This window comes from Hyaena hyaena, unplaced genomic scaffold (assembly GCF_003009895.1).
Source record: "Hyaena hyaena isolate Hyena2069 unplaced genomic scaffold, ASM300989v1 scaffold_607, whole genome shotgun sequence".
NCBI classification, from domain to species: domain Eukaryota; kingdom Metazoa; phylum Chordata; class Mammalia; order Carnivora; family Hyaenidae; genus Hyaena; species Hyaena hyaena.
The window spans coordinates 320565-340426 of record NW_024081241.1 but is presented as its reverse complement, the minus strand read 5'-3'; the positions used below and the strand labels follow the sequence as shown (position 1 = coordinate 340426).

At 44.4% G+C, this 19862-nt stretch overlaps 1 protein-coding gene across 2 annotated transcripts in view; it reads right to left on the bottom strand.

The window, feature by feature from the left end:
• The window catches only part of CRIM1 (cysteine rich transmembrane BMP regulator 1), a 190496-nt gene that overhangs the window by 58732 nt on the left and 111902 nt on the right, over positions 1-19862 (bottom strand). For both annotated transcript variants that reach the window (XM_039257229.1, XM_039257228.1), the window contains exons 5-7: positions 19307-19428; positions 12249-12431; positions 9393-9590 (exon numbers count right to left, since the gene is read on the bottom strand). In XM_039257229.1, the coding sequence (XP_039113160.1) occupies positions 9393-9590; positions 12249-12431; positions 19307-19428 (503 nt within the window). The remainder of the gene's footprint in view (positions 1-9392; positions 9591-12248; positions 12432-19306; positions 19429-19862) is intronic.

Here is a 19862-nt window from a genome sequence, read left to right as displayed (position 1 = left end):
CCACTGATACCCAAACCAGTAGCTCCAGGGACACAGTGTACCGTAGAGGCACAGGAAAATGGTAGGCACCAAACACCTAAATGAACATTCAATACACCTAAAACTTGGTTCCCAGAAAGCATGATTCCAAAGCAGATCCAAAGCGGCCTCAAGTTGTACCAAGGCATGTAGACTTTTTTTAAAGTGAGGAACTGAGGGCCAAGGTAAATTTTAAGTAGAAGAGAATTTCCTGTAGCCAGGGATGAGGTCAGCACCCAGAGTTCGTGCTGGGAAGTCCTGCCTGGTTGACGATGTGGCTCACAGGCTCTGCTCTCAGTGTGCCCCAGCAGCCAAGGGGAAAAGTCAAACCCAGAGTGCTTTAGGATTCCGAGGTTCCCCAGGGACCAAGTACTTGTTGGCATTAGAAGTTTCTGGGGGTTCTTTGTGGTGTTTCACAGCGGCGCAGTAAAATAAGAGCTGGAGCTCTGTACTGACTCTTATTTTTGACTGGTGGCCAGCATTAAATTCTGGGGTTCCCAGTGGTCTGCACGGGAGCTGGCGTATGGTTTCAAAACCAGCTAGGCTCTCAGGTGTGAAGGTAAAATTGTATTGTGTAAATTTTATGTGTAAAGAGGTATTCATTCTGTAGACAGAAATGGTGAACATCTGACTGCTAATAATTCTACTCATTAAAAAAAAATGTGTGAAATGCCAAGGCACTGCCATCTCCTCGTGTTTCTGACAAATGTCAAAAAAGTACTCTGTATTCATTATCGCTCATTACCAGTCGAATTAGATCAAGCTGATGGTATGACCCCTGGAGCGAAACGTGGCCCTGCTGGGTCCCCTGGTAACAGACCTCCCAGTCTGCATGCTGGTGGATATGGGGAGCAGCCGGGCGTGAGATGACAACATGTGGGTGTGGTCCGGCCTCCTGCCCTCTCAGCAGCCTCCTCTCCTGGAACATCCACAAATGGCCAGAGGACATTCTTTAGTAGACATTTTCATTCCTGCAGGGCTTTGTTGTTTTTTTTTTTTTTTCCTACAATAATATCGCAGTAGACATTTTATATACTTGAGTGACATTTTATCTTCAACAATCAGACAGAGCACAGACAGTATTTGTAAATAGGGCCTCTAGAACAATTAATTCACTGGGTAACTTCACAATCTCTATAGCTAACCCTCATGTATTAAACACTGTGAAATCGTTTGGGTCTTGGAAGATAATGTAGGAATCACTACCTCTCTTAAAAGAGTTATTTCTATAGGGAAATTATTTCAGTCTAATTTGCTTGAAAATATGTTTGAATGAAGCACCTGTAAGTTCACAAAAATGTAATATGTGACCATTTAAATAAATGCTTCTAGCCCCTAGAAATCATAAAAATACTGTGTAGTAAGTGAATTGATTTTTTTTTTTTATAAACACACCAGGAGTTATACTTACAAATAAGTGTTATTGCTAAAAGCCCTCACTCTCAGAGGCTATATGCTTGTGCTGAAATGCTATTCATGTTAAAATTCTATTTGAAACTTCTCTTCGGAGTTGCTCTTAGAGCAAATTACTATGTCATAGAAGACAAAGTGCCTTTATTTTACTGTCACTTTTTGCTTCCTCTGAATGATTTTACCCTGCTAGATCATCCACTTTTTTTCCACCAGACTTAGAATGACTGTTTCCTAGAGTCTGATAAACCTTGAAGGTCAGGTGTCTGTGAAGCTAAGGACATTCAAAAACCTGTGCTGCGAGCCCCAATGCAAGTTTCAACAGAGGAGTATGAAAAATATTCTGAACGACTGCATTTCTGCAGGAACTATACAGTTTTCCCACAGAACTGTTCTGAAAGGAAAAACACTTCACTTGGATATATAAATGTTGGTACACTGAAGAAGTTCACTACCTTATCATTGGACCTAGTATTGGTATAAACAAACCAGCTTTCATATAAAAAGTCTGTCAGGTACTTTAAAACAGGTGTGTTGAGAGGTGCCTAGGGGGTGGCTCAGTCGGTCAAGCGTCTGACTTCAGCTCAGGTCATGATCTCACCATTCGTAGGTTCAAGCCCCATACTGGACTCTCTGTTGAAAACGTGGAGCCTGGAGCCTGCTTTGGGTTGTCTCCCCTCTCTCTCTTGGCCTCTCCCCCACTTACACTCTGTCTCCCAAAAATGAATGAACATAAAAAATAAACAAAACACAACAGACAAATCAGGTTTGTTGTGACTAATCCATTCGGAGGTAAACAGTGGAGGGGGATTTTAAAATAAGATGGTCTAACACAGCCATGGTTAAGTACAGCAGAAAATCTCCAAAAAGCTAGACAGTGTGATTATTGGTTAACACGGTGAATTCTACCCACTGACCAAAAGCTAGAAGAAAACCAATTCTGCTACATCGGGGTCAATGGCTGTGTACCATAAAGAAAACACAATCTTTCTTTTTAAAGTCCATGAGCCTTTTCTGAAGGGCACGTTTCTTAATAACCTTCATTAACTTCTGTTTGGTTGCCTAAGAGTTGTCTCTTTTCCAAAAAAAGTTTAACACAGTCTCAGTAGAGATTGTGTTTATTTAAGCTTGTTGGAAAAACATTCCTATCATTTCAAGAATGACTAAATATTTTTCATTCACATAGTTAGCATTCCAGACTATGTTTTCCTGCCTCTGTTGATTAGATGAAAATTAGCAGGCCCAAGTCTGAACTATTAGATCCAATTATTAGCTACACAGGAAAATTATGAGACACCTAGCAATAATGCCCTTTTAGGTATGGGAAGTGGAGAGCAGGAGACATGAGGAGCAGCCTGCCCCTGGCCAACTGCTGCAACAGGAAAGCACTACATGGCTATGACTGCTGAAAAGCTCAAGCTGTAAAATTAGAGGCAGAGGTTTTTTTAATTGTGCGTTTCACAATCAGCTCCGAACAATCCTGTTCTAATGCTATTCGAAATATCTAAAGCTATTTTCAATTTCCAGAGAAAAATCTCAATACTATGAAATTCATCCAGGAAAAATTTCTGATGCTTTAGGTTAAATACCTACCTGGGTTAAGACACAGTCATGTGCTCTGCATCTGTTACCCAACATATGACCTTATTTGGACATGCAAAAAAGAAAAAAAACACACACACAACCCAGACTGTGCTATATTTCGATTTCCATTTATGGAACTAGTTTCCAGGACACTTAAGAGTTAAAGGATGAAATGGCATGCCTAACGGTCTTTGAGATATTACGAGTATCTTATTATTCTTGGCCTACTAATAATAGCATCATATATGGCACTGAAGCAATACCACCCATAAACTGAGTTTTGATCCCTGTTTGATGTACCAGAATGTTAATATCATGTGACCCTGTGGCGTCTCTGACTTCGCTGCCTCTTGGGTCAGCCAAACTATGTTTGATTCTTTGCCACAGAAGCAGTAGCTTAATCATCCGAGATACTGTTCAGTGAGGAAGTATTATGGGCAGGGCTGGAAACATTTTTTTCTTGTTTTAAGGAATTCCCACCCAGATATGTGCCTGGTACAGACTTTTCTGGCAGTCCAGTAGAAATTTCATTTAAAGGGTGGCTTGATTCAAACGATACCATCAGCATTTATGGGAAAGAATACAGTGCTCCTATAAAATTAGGATTGAGAAGGAGGACACTATGTGTGATAGCTCATTGACCTCCAGCCCTTCAGAGGGGCACACAGCACGGATTCTGATGGGTAGGCCGACCTTGATGTGGCTTACTCCATCCACATAGGTCAAGAGAAGCCTAATGCTCTTCAACACTGTCTCTGGTAGGACTGGGATTACCCAAGTAAGAGACCTAAGAAAGCCAGGTACCGGGAAGAAAGATGGGTTGACTGTTTGGCTCAATCACATTTTATCCTAAGTCCAGAGAATTAGGAAGAATCAATGCAAATGAATCTCTTATTCTTCCACTTTAAGAGCTGGCTTACTCCAGGTTAGCAGAATTATTAGGCCTGGCTGAAACTGAGCTCAGTTTCATATAATAACTCTGTAAATAGCACTCCTTTAAAATTTTTATTATGGGAAAGGTCTTTTTTTTTTTTTTAGTACTGAAATCAATAGAATAATATGACAGACTCTTATACGCCCATTATCTAGCTATGATAAGCTACAAATAACTCTCGGATTTCCTGAGATAGGAAAGAGATTTGCTTTTGTTTCAGAGAAACAGAAATAGTAGAAAGAAACTTGCCATCTGCCCAACCACAAGCATGGAATTTATTTACTGGCAACCTGAGTCATAATACTGAATATTACCTTATGAAATCTTACCTACGTTGTTCCCAAGTTTTGATAAGTGATACTCTTGGTGTTGGTTCCCAAATCCCCCAGGTAATCAAAACCAACAAATCCTGCCAGCAGGAGCCTGTGCACACTAGGCCTGAAGAACACTCAGGTCACAGTGGCCACCTGGGTGGGGTCCAGCCATAGCCCGAGATGAGGCAGCAGAATGGGCCCTACGTGAAGGCTTCGAAGCAACCAAGAAATTCTTATCTCTTGCATCAGGTGTGGCAGCCAGACTGGCCTCATTCTTACCTGTTCACATTTCCTGCATTTTTTTAATTGAGTCATCAAGGGCATGTCATATACACCTTAGAGCCAAAACTTCCCTCCCCAACACCTTATTTTATCTAATTTTATAATTAAATTATAAAAACAGATTTTTGTTTTTTAATGGAAAATGGTACTGTGTCCCTAAAGTCCCTTTGACATTAAGAATCAGCACAGGCACCATTTATGTCTGATATCACTGGGGAAAAGTTAAAGTATTTTCAATATTGAACCATGACGTGAAAACAAATTCTAGCCGAAATAACAAGGCAGCAGCACCTATATACTTTCAAGACAGATCTTAAAGGCCGAACATTAAACTTGACAGTGAGCATTAGGCTTGTGGGATTCTGGACACAGGGGCTGAACTGAAGAGGGAATAAACCACAGTTTACAAACCAGTGTTGGAAGAGCCCTGTGGCTGCCCTGGGAGGGAGTCAAGAGCTCCGTGCTCATCAGGAGGATGAGCCATCAGCTCCAAGCTAATGGGTCCAGCTCGCCCGTAGACATCTGGGTCCACCGTGGGCCAAACTCACTCTGTCCAACACTCTTGGTTCCTATACTCAAAGTGTATTTTCAAATACAAGCATTCTTTTTTTAAGTTTATTTATTTTGAGAGACAGATATAGAGCAAGCAGGGAAGGGGCAGAGAGAAAGGGAGACAAAATCCCAAGCAGGCTCTGTGCTTGATCTCATGAACCATGAGATCATGACCTGAGCGCAAGTCAAGACTTGGACACTTAAATGACTGAGGCCCCCAGGTGCCCCTCAAATGTAAGCATTCTAACATCATCTTTTCTTCATCTGATCAGAGTCAGCATTTGAGGCTCTGGTTATAGAAACCTCTCTCAGGGGCTTCTCTCCTTCCTCAGCTCAGGAGGAAGTCTGTAAGAGGAGTTTGCTTGGTTTCCTAGTCCAGGCTCTGCTCCCTCCCTAACCCACTTGCTCATCACTTATTCCTTAACAACTTCTGAGCACCTACTTACATGTCAGGTGCTGTTTTGTGGATTTAAAAAATTCGATACATTCCTGGCTCGTGGGGGAGTAGCCTCCCTCAGGCTACGGAAGAACCCGGAACGCCATCTCCAAGGCAGCACACCTGCACGGTCCACAGCCAGGGCTCTGGGAGCACACTGCTCTGTCAGTTTGAGCTATACAACCTTGAGCACGTTACACGTCTTCTAAACTATGAGTTCTGTGATGATACGTTAGGGTGGTGCTACCAGAGGGAAGTTGTGAGGATCAAATGAGTGGATGCTCTTAAAACACTCCGGCTGGCTCCGTCGGTGTGCAAGAAATGTTAGCCACTGTCCTTCAGAGCTATCAGTAACAGGGCACGCACAGTGCAGATGCCGAGGAAGACCTCATTCTGCCACCTCCCTTTTCTGTTTTCAGTTTTTGAGGAGATAAGGACACGTCTTCCATCTGTATGCTTAAACCGCGCTGCAAACTTCATATGCTATTCCATTCTCTTCCACCCTAGCTCTTTAACAAGGGCCAGAAAACTGAAATCATGCGACTGAGGAATAAGAGGGGAGGAGGAGAAAAGCCAGCAGAGCAAAACCTAAGAGTACAGTCAGTTACAGACTCACACGACGGGATGGCTTATCTGTATACCTGAATTGGGTGTTGACAATAACTTGGTAAGACTCAATCATGAGAGTACTTAAGGGCCAATTTAAAAAGCACTTAGGTACTTGTGAATTGAGTTAGCTATCAAGTAACAGCCTAGTCTTGAAGGGCCCTGGTTCCCGTTCCCAGGAGTAACCAGGCACATGGCACTGTCACTTGGAAGGTGTGGATCTCCAGTAACAATGATGGTCACAACAGCGTTCGTCCCCCCAGCAGGCCCTAACACACCATATGCAGCAGTAGAGTATCTATTTAGAAAGAATCTCAAACCACAATCTTTGTGTGGGCTCTTTCATCTCATTTCAGGCCCTGAGAACCCTGGGACTGAGCTAACAGGGTGAGGGCCAACACTGGTTATGCAATTGTGCGCAGAGGAATTCACTGTGTACAAACTGCAATAAACCCAGTGTCTCTCCTTTTCTCCAAGTAACTGCGGCTGATTATTACACATTAACACCTTGCTTTTTTCTTATTTCATCTAATCTTTTTGCTATTCTGAGATCACTTGAAATTCTGTTTAAACATGCTGTTTCCTGAAAAATTATTTTCAAAAAGTTTAGAGACGTTCTCAGGTCCTATAAACTAAGCAATAAGATTCATTCAGCTTACATTGTTTTAGAAGTTTATTATTATTAATACGTAATCTTTTAGTATTCAGTCCTAAAGCTGCACGCTATTTTTTGATCCCATACTAAAAAGAATCTGTCTTCCTACTAAATCTTAAAAGGAAAGTTACTGGACAGCAAGCACAATCTTCTATGAAACTCGCTACTTAAGTTAAAAACAAGAAACTCCACACAATCGAGTTCTCTGAGGACTAGAAAATGGGGCGTGGTGAAGGCTGGATGAAGAGAGAGCCAAGTACCGTAGAGAGAAACTGAGGAACTGAGGCCGGCAGAGCTCAGAGCCTGAAACAAGGTGCTAGGCTGGCTAGGAGAGTCTCTGGACATGAGGCTTGGGAAGAATATCTGTGATGGGGGTCAAAGGTAACCTTCTCCCCTCCCCCCTAGCTCCTCAAACTGGGGGGAGGAGCGTAGGTGGGAGAGCACATCAGAAATACACGGAGTAGATGTCAAACCACAAATGACCTCCTCCTCTGTCACCCCACTCCCCCTGACACAGGGCCAAGAGCCAGAGATGAAGAGAGATGAATAAGAACTAGAAACGGGCGTGAGTACACAGATTCTGTCTGGGGGCGTGGGAAAAGGACAGAGTGTAGCTGAATCTGACAAGACTCCCATCATGGGTACATAACGGCGACGGACCTTGGAGGGAATTACTGAAATCTCATTCAACCTTAATTTCTTCATCTTTAAAATGGGATGACAAAGCCTTCAGCACAGTGTTGTCACTCATTGAACGACATCAGGTACCAATACAAAGCACTTACTGCACAAAACCTATACACGGGCATGCCTTTTCTCCTGGAGTAGTATCAAACAGGATAAAACCTTTTCTTTGACTTAAACGAGGAGTTGTCTCTTATTTATCTTTGTGTCCAGTGCTGCATTTGGACAATCAGAAGTTCTTAATTTTTTGGAATTAACAACTGACCAAAACAATCGCTCTCTTCTCAAAGAGTGGAAGATTAGATCAAGACTCCATGTATATGTTGAGAGACCAAACTCTAACGCCCACTCCCTCTCCAAACATCTGCATGTTGTCTGCTTCACACACACAGATCTTCCTTGTCACTAGCAGTTTCCCTTCTCTATCCCTGCGGTGGGTATGCTAATGAGTGCAAAACAGTCTGCCTTCCCTTCATTCACTTTCAGAGGGAAGACCCTACATATTTCTTTTTTAATAACTTTTTAGTCTTATTTTCAATGTATAATTCAAGACTCATGAAGTTAAAGGATTCGTGTTTGCTGGTTAATATATTTAGGCTTTAAGTTTCTCTTAAAGTTACCATGCACACCTATTTACTTAAGTATTTCAAGTCAACAGTGGACTGTCCCGAATTCTTAGGGACAGATCTTCCCGCCTCTGTTTCGGCAAGGCGCCCTTTCTTGTAAAGCCGACCATACACCATCATACGCATTTCCGTCCACTCCTTTTTCCGGCGCTGAAACACTGCCTTCAGGGGATGGGAGGAGTATTGTGTGAGGGGTGGGTGATTTCCACAAAACTGGTCATCTGGAAGCTATAAACTTTTGGAGTGTGGCGGCTGCTCTCTTGAGCAGAGTAACAGTGAGGGAACTGGTGATGTCAATAGACCCAGAGTCCTCCCCCTTAAATTTTATATGATTTTTAAGTTCTTCATAATTCTAAGCCCTCAGAGGTTAATGAAGCTAACTTCAGGCAAAGTCTGAAGTCTTAAGTTCCTTACAATGGAGGTAGAAGCAAAAGACTTCTTGATAACAGGACTCAGTCAACTTAACTGAATTTCTGAAAAGACCTGTCAGTTCCTTAATAGCTGTTCTAAAAAATTCTAGAAGGATCCATTTTCAACATGATCCACCTTAGTTTGTTTTACTATGCAAATGTGCTTCTTAATGATGGATATTCTCTACTGGATCTGTCAGTATAAATATTCACTCTCTTGTCTGTACTAACAGACACAAGACAGGGCATTAAAGCTAACTTCAGTGTTCAGGGAACCTTCCCAGGATGGGGGAAATGAACTGGAATATAGGTTTGGGAAAAGACCCCCCTGGAATGCCTCAGGCTCCTCTCTGTTCAACAGGAAGAGATAGTGCAGGCCGCAAAGACCTAAATTAAAGCCTGAGGATCCTAGAAGTAGAATGGATGCTCAGAGTGAAGGCAGCAAGGAGTGCAATCTGCCTTTGATGGTTCCGGCTTCCCTTCTAGCCATCAGGACTCCTGGGCTCTTAGCAGGTTATAACAAACACACTGTGCTTGCCCCATGGGTCTTATCTCCCATTCTGTTTTATGAGGTTGACCTTTGGATTGCTAATTAGGCTTGAAGTGAACTGAACTGAAATGTATATATTCTTCTATTGTAAAGTAGCGAGATAAGCATATTTGCAGCAGATCAAGACCACGCCATTCTCATTGTAAACTGGCAACATGTGACCCCAAAACGATTCATTTCGGCTGGTAGAAAAAAAAATTCATCTGCAACCAGTAATGGTGTGAAGCAGATATTATGCCTGAGGAAATAAAACACAAACAAGAACATACTGGTAGGAGCTTATCCAACTCAAGACATCCGCCAGGGACTCATCGGAATCGACAAGGCTTACCTTCGCACACAGGGCAACACTCGCCAGGCACTTTGACGGGGTTCATGCAGCTCTGGCCGCAGGCTGTCGCCACGCAGTGGGGTTCCCCGCTGATGCACTGGCAGAATGTGCAGTCGTCTTCCCGCCACCGGTCTCCATGTGCGCGGATCTGGCCACTGGCGTAGCAGCCCGCAGGATTATTAAAAGGATACACTGGATCTAAATGAAAACGTGAGCTCAGAGTAAGGCGGAGCGTATTCTAAATCGTATCCCTGCCTGCACCTGGAGACACTTTTCCCAGGTGCTAGTCCTCAGATGCTCTTTTCCAGCTGAGATCAGCAGAAGCTAGGCTGCATAAGGGGTCGGGGTGGGGGGCACATGCAAAAGCAGCTGTCGTACGGAGTTCGTGTCCACCTGCTCTGATGCTGCAGACAGGGCAGAGGGTCTGTGGCGTCAAAACCAATATGCAGGTGTTACCGCTACATCAAGCTGCCAAATTTGTGGACAGAGCCGGGGGCTGGGGACTGCAAAATGTAGGTCCACTTTAGGCTTTGCCGAAGTCTTCTGAGTTGTCAACTTTAATGTTTATTATATTTTAATTTCACCACCTGTTACGTGGGGAAATAATGCCTCCATCCAACTCAGAGTGGGGCTGGGACTTCTGATATGAGCTGGAGTCTATCTCAGGGTGCCTGGAGGCCCCTGGGGCAACAGCGAGGAGGACAGCAGGAACAAGCTGGGGCCTTGTTCGAGATAAGGCAGGTTGAGACATATGCCGGGTTGCTGTTGGTGCCCTGGAGGAAACGCTCTGCACTTAGGCCGTTTTTCCTCCCCATGAGCTGGGCGGCCAAGCAGCAGGCAAGGTTGGGAACAAAAGTAGCCACAGCTACTGTTAAAAACTACAAAATGTTGGGGCGCCTGGGTGGCTTAGTCGGTTAAGCGTCCGACTTTCGCTCAGGTCTTGATCTCGCTGTTCGTGGGTTCGTGCTCCGCGTCGGGCTCTGTGCTGACTGTCAGCTCAGAGCCTGGAGCCTGTTTCAGTCTGTTACTCCCTCTCTCTCTGACCCTCCCCTGCTCATGCTGTCTCTCTCTCTCTCCTAGAAGTAAATAAAACATTGAAAAAAAAAAAAAAAACAAACTACAAAATGTTTTCTGAGGTTACTGACCAGGACGTAACTACTGCATACAAAATCTCCAACTACCATTATAACGAGAGCAACTAGATAAGCCACTCAATTTTCTTTTTCAGACACACATAAAATCTGGCTTCAAAAAGCAGGAGCTGCTGAGCGGGGAGGAAGGTCCGGGCACTCGTGACTTTGGTCCTCTTTAGTCTAAAGAGGTAACGGGGCATTATAAGAAAGCCAGAACGCCAAAAGTTATAATAATGCAGTCACAGCTTTAGAAAGTCAGTCTGCCAGAAATGGAAGCAGCCAAGAGACCTGAGCTAGATAAGACTTTATAAATTTCTTTGTAAAACATACTACACTGCATACTTCATTTCTACTCTGAGCCTGGATCTGAATTCCAGGAAGTGAGACATAACCGGATCCGTGCCCAGACCACTCATTATGATTATTACACAGAGGTTCCTATCTGTGTTTTTACACCACCAACCGCTACATAGTTTCAGAGACTATTACAAACTGGGGCCAGCTAGGGAACAAACCATTTGGGAACGTTAAAAGTTTGATGTGATCTTTTCAAAAAATTAATCTGCAAGGGCACCTCTAAAAAGTGAACCACCTTTCTCTTATGTTGGCTAAAATAATTGCTAAGACAGGAAAGAATTTCCCTGGTATAAACAATTGTTCAATGTTAGGAATGTAGTTTGTGTACTTTAAACACTTTCAGATCTCCAATATTATGTGGTAAATGTAGCTCGGACACTGAACAGGATTGCGGGAAGACAGAAAAAGGTACGGAACGTGGCATGGATTTCTGTCCGCTGTTTCCTGCACACAGATAAAGGCAGGGTGGACTTCAGACGCAAGACGGAAAAGTCTGATTCCAGTCTGTGACCCCATCAGTCTGGACAAGAAGGCTCATGTCACCTTTTCTGGGGAACCAGCGTGATGTGGTCACAACAGAGGCAAAGTCAGGTGTGGGGGTATCATTCCTGGTTTCATTATAAACTCAAATGATTCTACAGTTGAACTTCAGTTTCCTAAGCCTTCAAATGTGCAGGCTGTAGCGAATGTATATTCAGAATTGTTATTCTGAAATGCTCACTATTGACAAATAGCAGAGGTGGGAGAGAAAAGCCTGTTGGAGGAACCTGAAACTGTTACTCCTTGGAGGGATGAGGGATATATAGGAAGCAGGCCCCCGAGAGCCTTCTGCCCAGGGCCATACCTGACACTTGGCTGGGTCTTAGGCTGGTGTCACCACCATGCCACACAACCGCTCTCTCACCAACACACGTTGTCAAGGGGTAGAGTCCTCACCTGACCTGCAGGGGTGTGGGTGTGGGTGTGGGAAGGAGGCGGGACAAGTTCCCCTCAGAGCTGACTGGCTGAGGTGGTCAATGATTAGGGCTGGCTTGCTCTAGCTGAACAATCCGAGGGAAACGGGTGAATTCGTATATCCCCAGATCTTGCTGAGGAACTGATGGAACCAAGCAGGGGGAACTGAAAGCACTTCCAGGAAATCTCATGCCGACCTGTGTTGACAGGTGGCTCCTCCGTCCCTCGGGGAGACCTCTCACACAGTCTACCTGACATTATCAAAGTCCAAGATGATAGACTACGATGTCATGAAAAGGAAACTTCTTCAATATTCCTCTATTTGTCGGTGAGGCTGAATTGTGTTGGTTTTGATATGAAAACTCTGAGCCATGTATATGCTTATTAATCTTTAACAAGCACCTTTTCTTACCTTCACACACCGGGCAGCACTCTCCTTCGGGCACGTAGTACCTCTCGCAGTTCAGTTCGCCACACTGGGCAGTGAAGCAGATGGAAACACCCCCCTGGCACCGACAGAACCGACAGTTATCCATTCGAAACATATCTCCGTCGTTATATTCCACATTATTGAAGACACAGGCTGGCTTTGTTTCTGAAAGGAGTTAAAGCACACAAGACATATTCAAAGTCATTTCTGGGTGGCGCCCTTTTGTTTTTCAATCAGCCTCTAGAAAATCCTGACAGTGGAACATTAGAATTTGACAGAAATTTACCAAACTCGATGTAATTTTTATAACGAAAACAATAAGGCAATGCAAAATAAAATTAAATTTAAAAAATCGGTTATCTTCTTTGCCCCAAAGGAACTGAAATTCTCCTTCACAAAAATCTACACTGACTTACCCCTACTCCAAACAAAGGTAACCATTTGAGCATGAAACTCACACAGCTGATAGGTGCCTTAAAGAGATTACACGTGTTTTGTTAAAGAATTCTCTGCCTCAAGTAAATGATCTTGTCTCCACATTAGGCTCTGTTCTGCCTCAAAAACAATTTATTTAGGTCTTTTTGGAGGTGTTGTTCTTGTGTTCTTCCAGTGTTCACTCCTAAATTATTTTCTCTATCTGGCTTAATAATCCACAATTTTAATAGTACCTGGAGTTAAATGCAACACCATTCCATTTCTTGGAAACAACCTAATTGTCTATGAACTGATGTTAAGGGGAAACAAAATGTGGTATTATCTATACAATCCAATCCTTCTTAGCCATAAAAAGGTATGAAGTTTTGACATATGTTATATTAATGAACCTTGAGAAACATTACACTAGTTAAAGGAAGCCATTTAAAAAAAAGACCCACATATTATACGATTCTATTTATATGAAATGCCCATAACAGAGACATCTATGGAGATAAAAATTACATTAGTTGGTGCCTAGGTCTGGGGGTGTTGGGGGCAAATGGGGAGTGACTGCTAATGACTTGGGAAATTTTGGGGGCGATGGGACTGATAAATGTTGTAAAATTGATCGTGATGATTCCACAGCCCTGTGAATATACTAAAAACCACTGGACTGTAGAACTTGGTAAAATGCATGATATGTGTTTCAATGAAGCTGGCAACATAAAAATATTCCCAAATTGAAGAAAGTTCTCCTGAGCTGAAGTACCCTGATTCATAAGGCGGGGAAAGCTGGATTATGATACACGCATCTCTCGCGGGCAACATCACTTAATATGTCACCTGCATGTTTGCAATTTTCAAGAGACTTTCACTACATTTTAATTTGAATGTATTTGCACCTGATTTATACTTCAGGACAACGACTTTCTCATTCGAGTTTATAATAGTCCAGGGGAGAAGACAGAGCAAGTGTTAATATTCATTTATTTGATTAGGAAAACGAAACTTGATGAGATTAGGTGACCTGCCTAACTCACTTGACTGGTGTGAGGCCAGCTACGCATCTGTGTTTAGAGGGGCGGCAAAAGTGCATGTCTGAACCAAGTCCCTACTGCTGGCTGTCTATATTATTCCTTTTTCCAGAAAATTAATATTGTGTTACAAAGTATCATCTTATTACAGCTCAGAATTCTTCTATATACTTTCAGCCAACATACTAATCTGAGTGGGGACCAGAAGGAACTGGGCAGTCAGAGCACAAGTTCCAAAGTATAGAAAATCGGAGCACTCTTACCAATCAAACTTTCATGCTGTGCAGCGAGGTAAAATAGTGTACTCTAACGAAATGCTGAGCACCCATTCAGGCTGAAGGGAAAAAAGTGTAAACCCATTCATATGAATTACTTGGTTACATTAATCAGCCACATCTACCATCTGTGTGGAGCTATAAATCTTGGTGTGAGATACGAAGAAGTGAGGAGGGAAGAGTCTGGTTATGAATAACGCCGCTCCAGATGAACCGGTCTTTATGGTGGGGTGTCCAGAAGCTTAAACGGGAAGGGACGGGGTTGATGACGCTCGGCAGTTTGGGCTCACTAGCTAATGCACAGAGAACGAGGGGGTGAGATTTAGAGAGATAGGAAGTGCCCCAAAACACAGCCTAGAAAACATAATCAGTTCTTTAGGATAAATATCCTCCCCCCCCCAGCCTCTGCCCCCGCCTCACATCCCATAATGAAATCTCTGTTTGAATGTTGAGAGAAACTTTTAGAGGATCTTCAGAAAATCACACATAAGAAGAATGGCAGGGACTCTGAAGAGCAATGACCTACTGTTTCCTCACCTGTAGGGGACAGATGAATCGGGTAGAGATTACCACTACCTCTCTAAGGGAACAATTTAAGTGGCTGTGGAAATGAAAAATATTACAAAGAAATAATTTACTATGTAATTTGTGCTTTTCAATGCAGAGATGCATGAAAGTGTCTTTTTAGTGATTTGTGTATGTGTGTGTGCTTCATGTCTGCCCATTAAATTTTGTATTTCTTAGTTCTGGATTCTTCTCTTTCCTCTTTAATATATTCCAGAACTCCTGAAAAAAAAGAAAAACCTTATAGTATAGATGGTTAATAACCTTTACTGCCTGCCAAATTACACTGATTGGCAGATGGTGATAGATATATAATTTCAGTAAAAGGAAAGACTAAAATGTAGAACTTTTATATCAAATGTGAAAGTGGGAGAAAAGTCCAAATAGATACACTTCTGTTGCTTTTTCTCTTCAATTTCTCAGTAGGAAAAGGCTAATATCTTGCCTCTGGTCTCATTTCACTGGGGGTGAGCTGTGTAGGAAGCCCAGTGGGTAGACTGCAGAAGCCAAAAGAGAGACAACCAAATGTCAGCTGGGAAACATCTGAAAATTTCTCCTTATGTCAAACAGCAAACTGATGGCTCACAGAGTCAGGGTACGTGGGGCTCTACCTAAGGGCAGGGAAAAAACCCTTTCCCACCAGGGGAAGAAGTCTGTGTGCTAGAGCATACCCAACAGATACTAAGTCAGGATAAGGGAAAGGAACAACCCTCAAAAGGACTGCAAAAGGCGGTATCACCCTTAAGGAAAAGCAGCTCGAGAAGGCCCCCAAACACAATGGGTGCGCAAAAAGTGCATAATAAGTGCAATATTTATTTCAAAGTGCAGTATTCTCTGAATTACGACAGGAGTAGATATTGTATCTCTAGAAACATTACTGAGCATTACTGCTATACAGACAACAGGTTCTCAATAGATGTTTTGTACTCATTTTCAACTAAAATACTGCAGGTCTGAGTTTTCTGGACCCAAATTTTACATAAAGAGCAAGCCAACTTTGGGTATGGCTCTCCCAGGACTGGTCAATTTTACATTTAGTGTCTGAGGCTGGAAGAGGGAGTTATTGGTTACGACACTCAAACCAAGATACTCTATTTTATTCAGCTGTTTGTTCAGATATGCACATACAACTGATCATGTATCTGAGCAATCTTCCACATTCTATGCGTGAGATTTCAAACTCCAACTCCTCCAAGAAGGGGGGGGGGCGCTAGTGTAAGACAAAAGCGTGTAGTACAGCAAAATGGAGAACATGTGCTCCTCTAAAAGAAGCAGAGGCCACCACTCAGTACCAGCTGACTGAAGATAATCCTCCTGTCTGTGGGCCCAAGCAGGCACAGAGCTGCTGCTTGAAGGACACTTGACATGGTTCCAGCCCTGCTCTGTGGGTCATACTTCCAGGTGGTGAACTTGACGACTTCTACGTTTCCATCAAAGGAGCTCAATCATACCACCTGTTCCTTTGGTTTCTAAACAGGGGTCTCGTTTAACTAACACCTCCTAAGTCCTACTTTTGGCTCACATCAGGGTAGGTGTCACAAACTGTCTCGATCTGGTTTGTACCTCTCTAGTCCCACCACCAAAACCAAACCAAACAAAACCAAGCAGAGAATATCTGTGAAGAATGTTCTCTCCGTCTATTCATCCAGGCTAATGTTTTCAAAACTTAGGAGTTTTCAAATTCTCTGTATTTTTAGTCTTGTGTTTTCACTTCAATACTTAATCTTAATACACACACACACACACACACTCACACACGCATATGGATTACTTAGATGGCAGCTTGGGAACTGAGTGCTAGCATGTTATATCCATTTCTGCACGCGGGGTTAGTTAAACCTCAACCCACTGTCCCCTCAACTGGGGTTTCTAGAGCTATTCCTACATTTTGGGGAGTTCGTAAAATCTGGGAGACAATGCACCAGACATCTCGGTCCCAGCTGTGTGCCCAACTTATCTCTGAGAACTGCTTTCACTAAGTTTCATTTGAATATGTGGCTTTTGCTCCATGGTGAGAAGAGCTGCCACAGGAAGCCCGTGTCTGTACACGTGGTACAACTGTGACTGAGGACATGACCTACGGTATCAGCCAGTGCCTTTCAAATTTCCAGGTGAGAAGAGAGTTGCCCCCTCCAGTGGGTTTCCTTCCTCTAAAAGAACTGTGCATCTAACCCTATCTCCTTTTTTTCCCCACTTTGATGGCCAGGAAGTTGGGAGCCTTGCTAACGTTTACCCCCGGCAATCATGTGGACAGGTATTTACAGTCTGCATACCTGTAGGTGCTTTTTGGTTTTCACTTTCACCATTTAAGTACAAGTCTATGGTTCTCTCTTTCCTCGTATTTTTGCATTATGTTTCTTGTTCTTGCTATGAGGCTGCCTGAAACCCTTTGTGGATTAGCAAAGCTTTAGATAAATATAAATAGACCTCTGCCTTTCTGAGTGATGACAATGAGTTTTTGATATATGATATCCTCTAATGATGGCCTTATGACAACAGTAAGATTTTCCCAGGGCACTGGGGGGTGCAGCACATGTGTGTGTGCATGTGTGTACATACATCTTAAAAGAGGTGAAATACGGACTTTGAGATAGAGTATCTTTAAACGTTACTGTGGAAGATGAAGAACCTTCACAGCATTGAGGTTTCCAGCCTCATCTACAACTGAACGACTAAGAGAGCAATGGAGACACTACAGAAGGACAGTAAACAAAGCAGAGATCCCCGGGTTGTGGTGGCAGGAAAGTGTCACCCCCAGAAACACTGTGAGTGTGCCTTGTCATCTCTGCATTTTCCCGTGGCAGATGGCAGTCCTATTCCTGGACTGAGAGCTCTATAAACAGCGAGGCTATAAACAGGAGCGGGCCCCGAAGGTCCATCCGCGGCCGCTGAGCTGGGGGGGCGGTCATCAGCTGTGAGCTACACCACACGGGCTGAGATGTAAACTTAATGTCCTGGCGAGAAAGACACGGCCCTGAGTTTCTACAACCAAGATGCAAGGAAAGAAGAAAGGCACTCTTCTTCCTCGCCCGGAGGACACGACAGCAACTGATAGCTTCCAGGGGACGAGTGACTTACGATTAATGTTCAGGGAGGGCAGTAAAAGACAGAGGGTCCCCACAAAGGAACCCCTCTCTGGGCCGGGATTTAACAGCCACCTCTAGAGGGAACTAGTATGACCGGAACCTGCTCCCTCACTGCCCCAGGAGAACGTGGACGTAACACCCACAGACACAAGGACACTCTGCCCCCTGCAGGTTCAGGCTGCAGAAGGAGAGACAGGCGTAAGAGCACTCGCAGAGTGAGGAGTCCCAGACGGAAGCACATCTGAGATGCTAGGAGCCGGGGGTGAGGAGCGACTATTTGTGCCCAATGGCAGAGGAGTTAAATATTCACAAAATGTGCTCTCCCATACACAGTGGTGCCAGAGAAAAGGCTTGGCGGCTTGCTGGTGTTTAACACACTAGGGGTGAAGAGAAGCACGGAGAAGAGCCTGCTTTCTGCACCTGGAGCCTCTTCCACACCTGTGCTTGGGTTCATGAGGTCTCTGAGCCAGGAAGCTCATTTCCCCTTCTCCACCCCCTTGGCATGTCCAGAACCGGGTTTGTGGGTGGGAACGGGGGGGGGGGGGGGGCACGCCAAATAAAGACTATTAACTGTCAGTGCTTCACACGGAAAAATTCGTTTAGGTGACTGTTATTCACTCCACTTGACAGATGTGGAAACTGAGGCCCAGGGAGACTAAGCGATGTCCAAAGTTACACAGCCGGTAAGCGGAGGAACCAATTCTCAAACTGAGGTCGTGTGGCTCCGTTCCATGTTCTCTCAACCACGAAGCCTGACTCCCAGCATCTCCTTAAAGCACAACAAACGCAACAACAGGCGGCCACTGGACTGAAAACAACAGGACGTGAGGAAACAGGACTCAATTTTAACACCGCCTTTTCTTGGGGGAAGGGCAGGCGTGAGCGGGGCAGAACTTCTTCTGAACTCTGGTTTCTCAGAGGCAGCAGTTACTGGGGGGGGGGGGGTTCTGTACATGCGATTTCTTGTATTTGTCCAAGTGCGTCTTCATTCTCCTCGTGTCTAGGTACTGACTAAACAGTGCTAGAATTATTGACATTTCACTTGCTTGATTTTTACTCTTTGTTTTCCTTCTGAAAACTGAGGGAAGGGCACGTCTTAGCTTCTCCTCCCTTTCTAAGCGTCCAAATTCAATAAACACCATGTCACCAAACACCAAGCCCTGTCCTGAAAGGTGAAAGGGAGAGGCGGATTCTATTTGAAGGAATCTTGCGACTGAAGAATCTTTTTTCTGCGCCACAAGGCTCGAGCTGAAAGCGGGTGAATACGAATGACCCAGCACCGGTCAAAGATGTGCTCTCTGCATAGGGAAATGCTCGACTAGGGGAACAATGCCTTTTCTGTGTCAAGCTGGGATCGCTTCAATGTGGCGTCAGTTACACAGACCGGCTCCTGACGGCGGTGGCGGTGTGAGCACAGCTTCTACGAGCCTTCTGCTTGAAATCCTCACGTTTCTGCACTACAGAAACACCGCCGGATGTGACAGCTACAGCCACCCCGTGCTTCCGCGTTGCGAATCCTCTGATGGCCGGAGTGAGGATCCCCTTTCCTGACTCCCTGTGCCGCACTGGGGGATCCCAAGCGGACCTTCCTCCTGAGTGGGTGGCCCGCCTCTCGCGGGCAGGGCGGCCAGGCGGAACCCTCCCTCCTCCTGCACCCCACGTACCATTAACACATTCAAAGACATCACAGCACTTTCCAGGTGTCCCATCTCCACGAGAGACTATGCGAGGGGTGGATCCCACCTCACACACGGGGAAACCACATAAGCCAGAGAGACACTCGCATCTGAAACCAAAGAAAAAGGGAAGGAAAACCCCATGAATAAACAACAACATAGAAGTCGTGAGACCACAAACAAAGCAGCAGTGGCTGTGGCAAACGACACCGTCCTGCTTCTCTGGGGTCACTGGGGAATGGGGAGTGGGTGCTGGCGTAATCTGCATTCCAAATAACAGGCTCGTCTCCTTAAGATGCACCCGTGTTCGTAACTTTAACCATTTTGACAGAAATAGTCCTAAAATGCATCACGTCATTTCTTACTTAACCGGACCAGCCTAACAAGCATTTCCCTGCTGACACAGGGCTGTTTATGTGTGTACGTGATGTGTTACTCCATAAATCAGCGATGCTCGCTCAGGCCAACATGGAAGCAGGGGTGGGGCGGGGGGAGGCTCCCGTGTTAAATGGCCCTGTGTTGCTGCTTTGTTGCTGTCGACCTT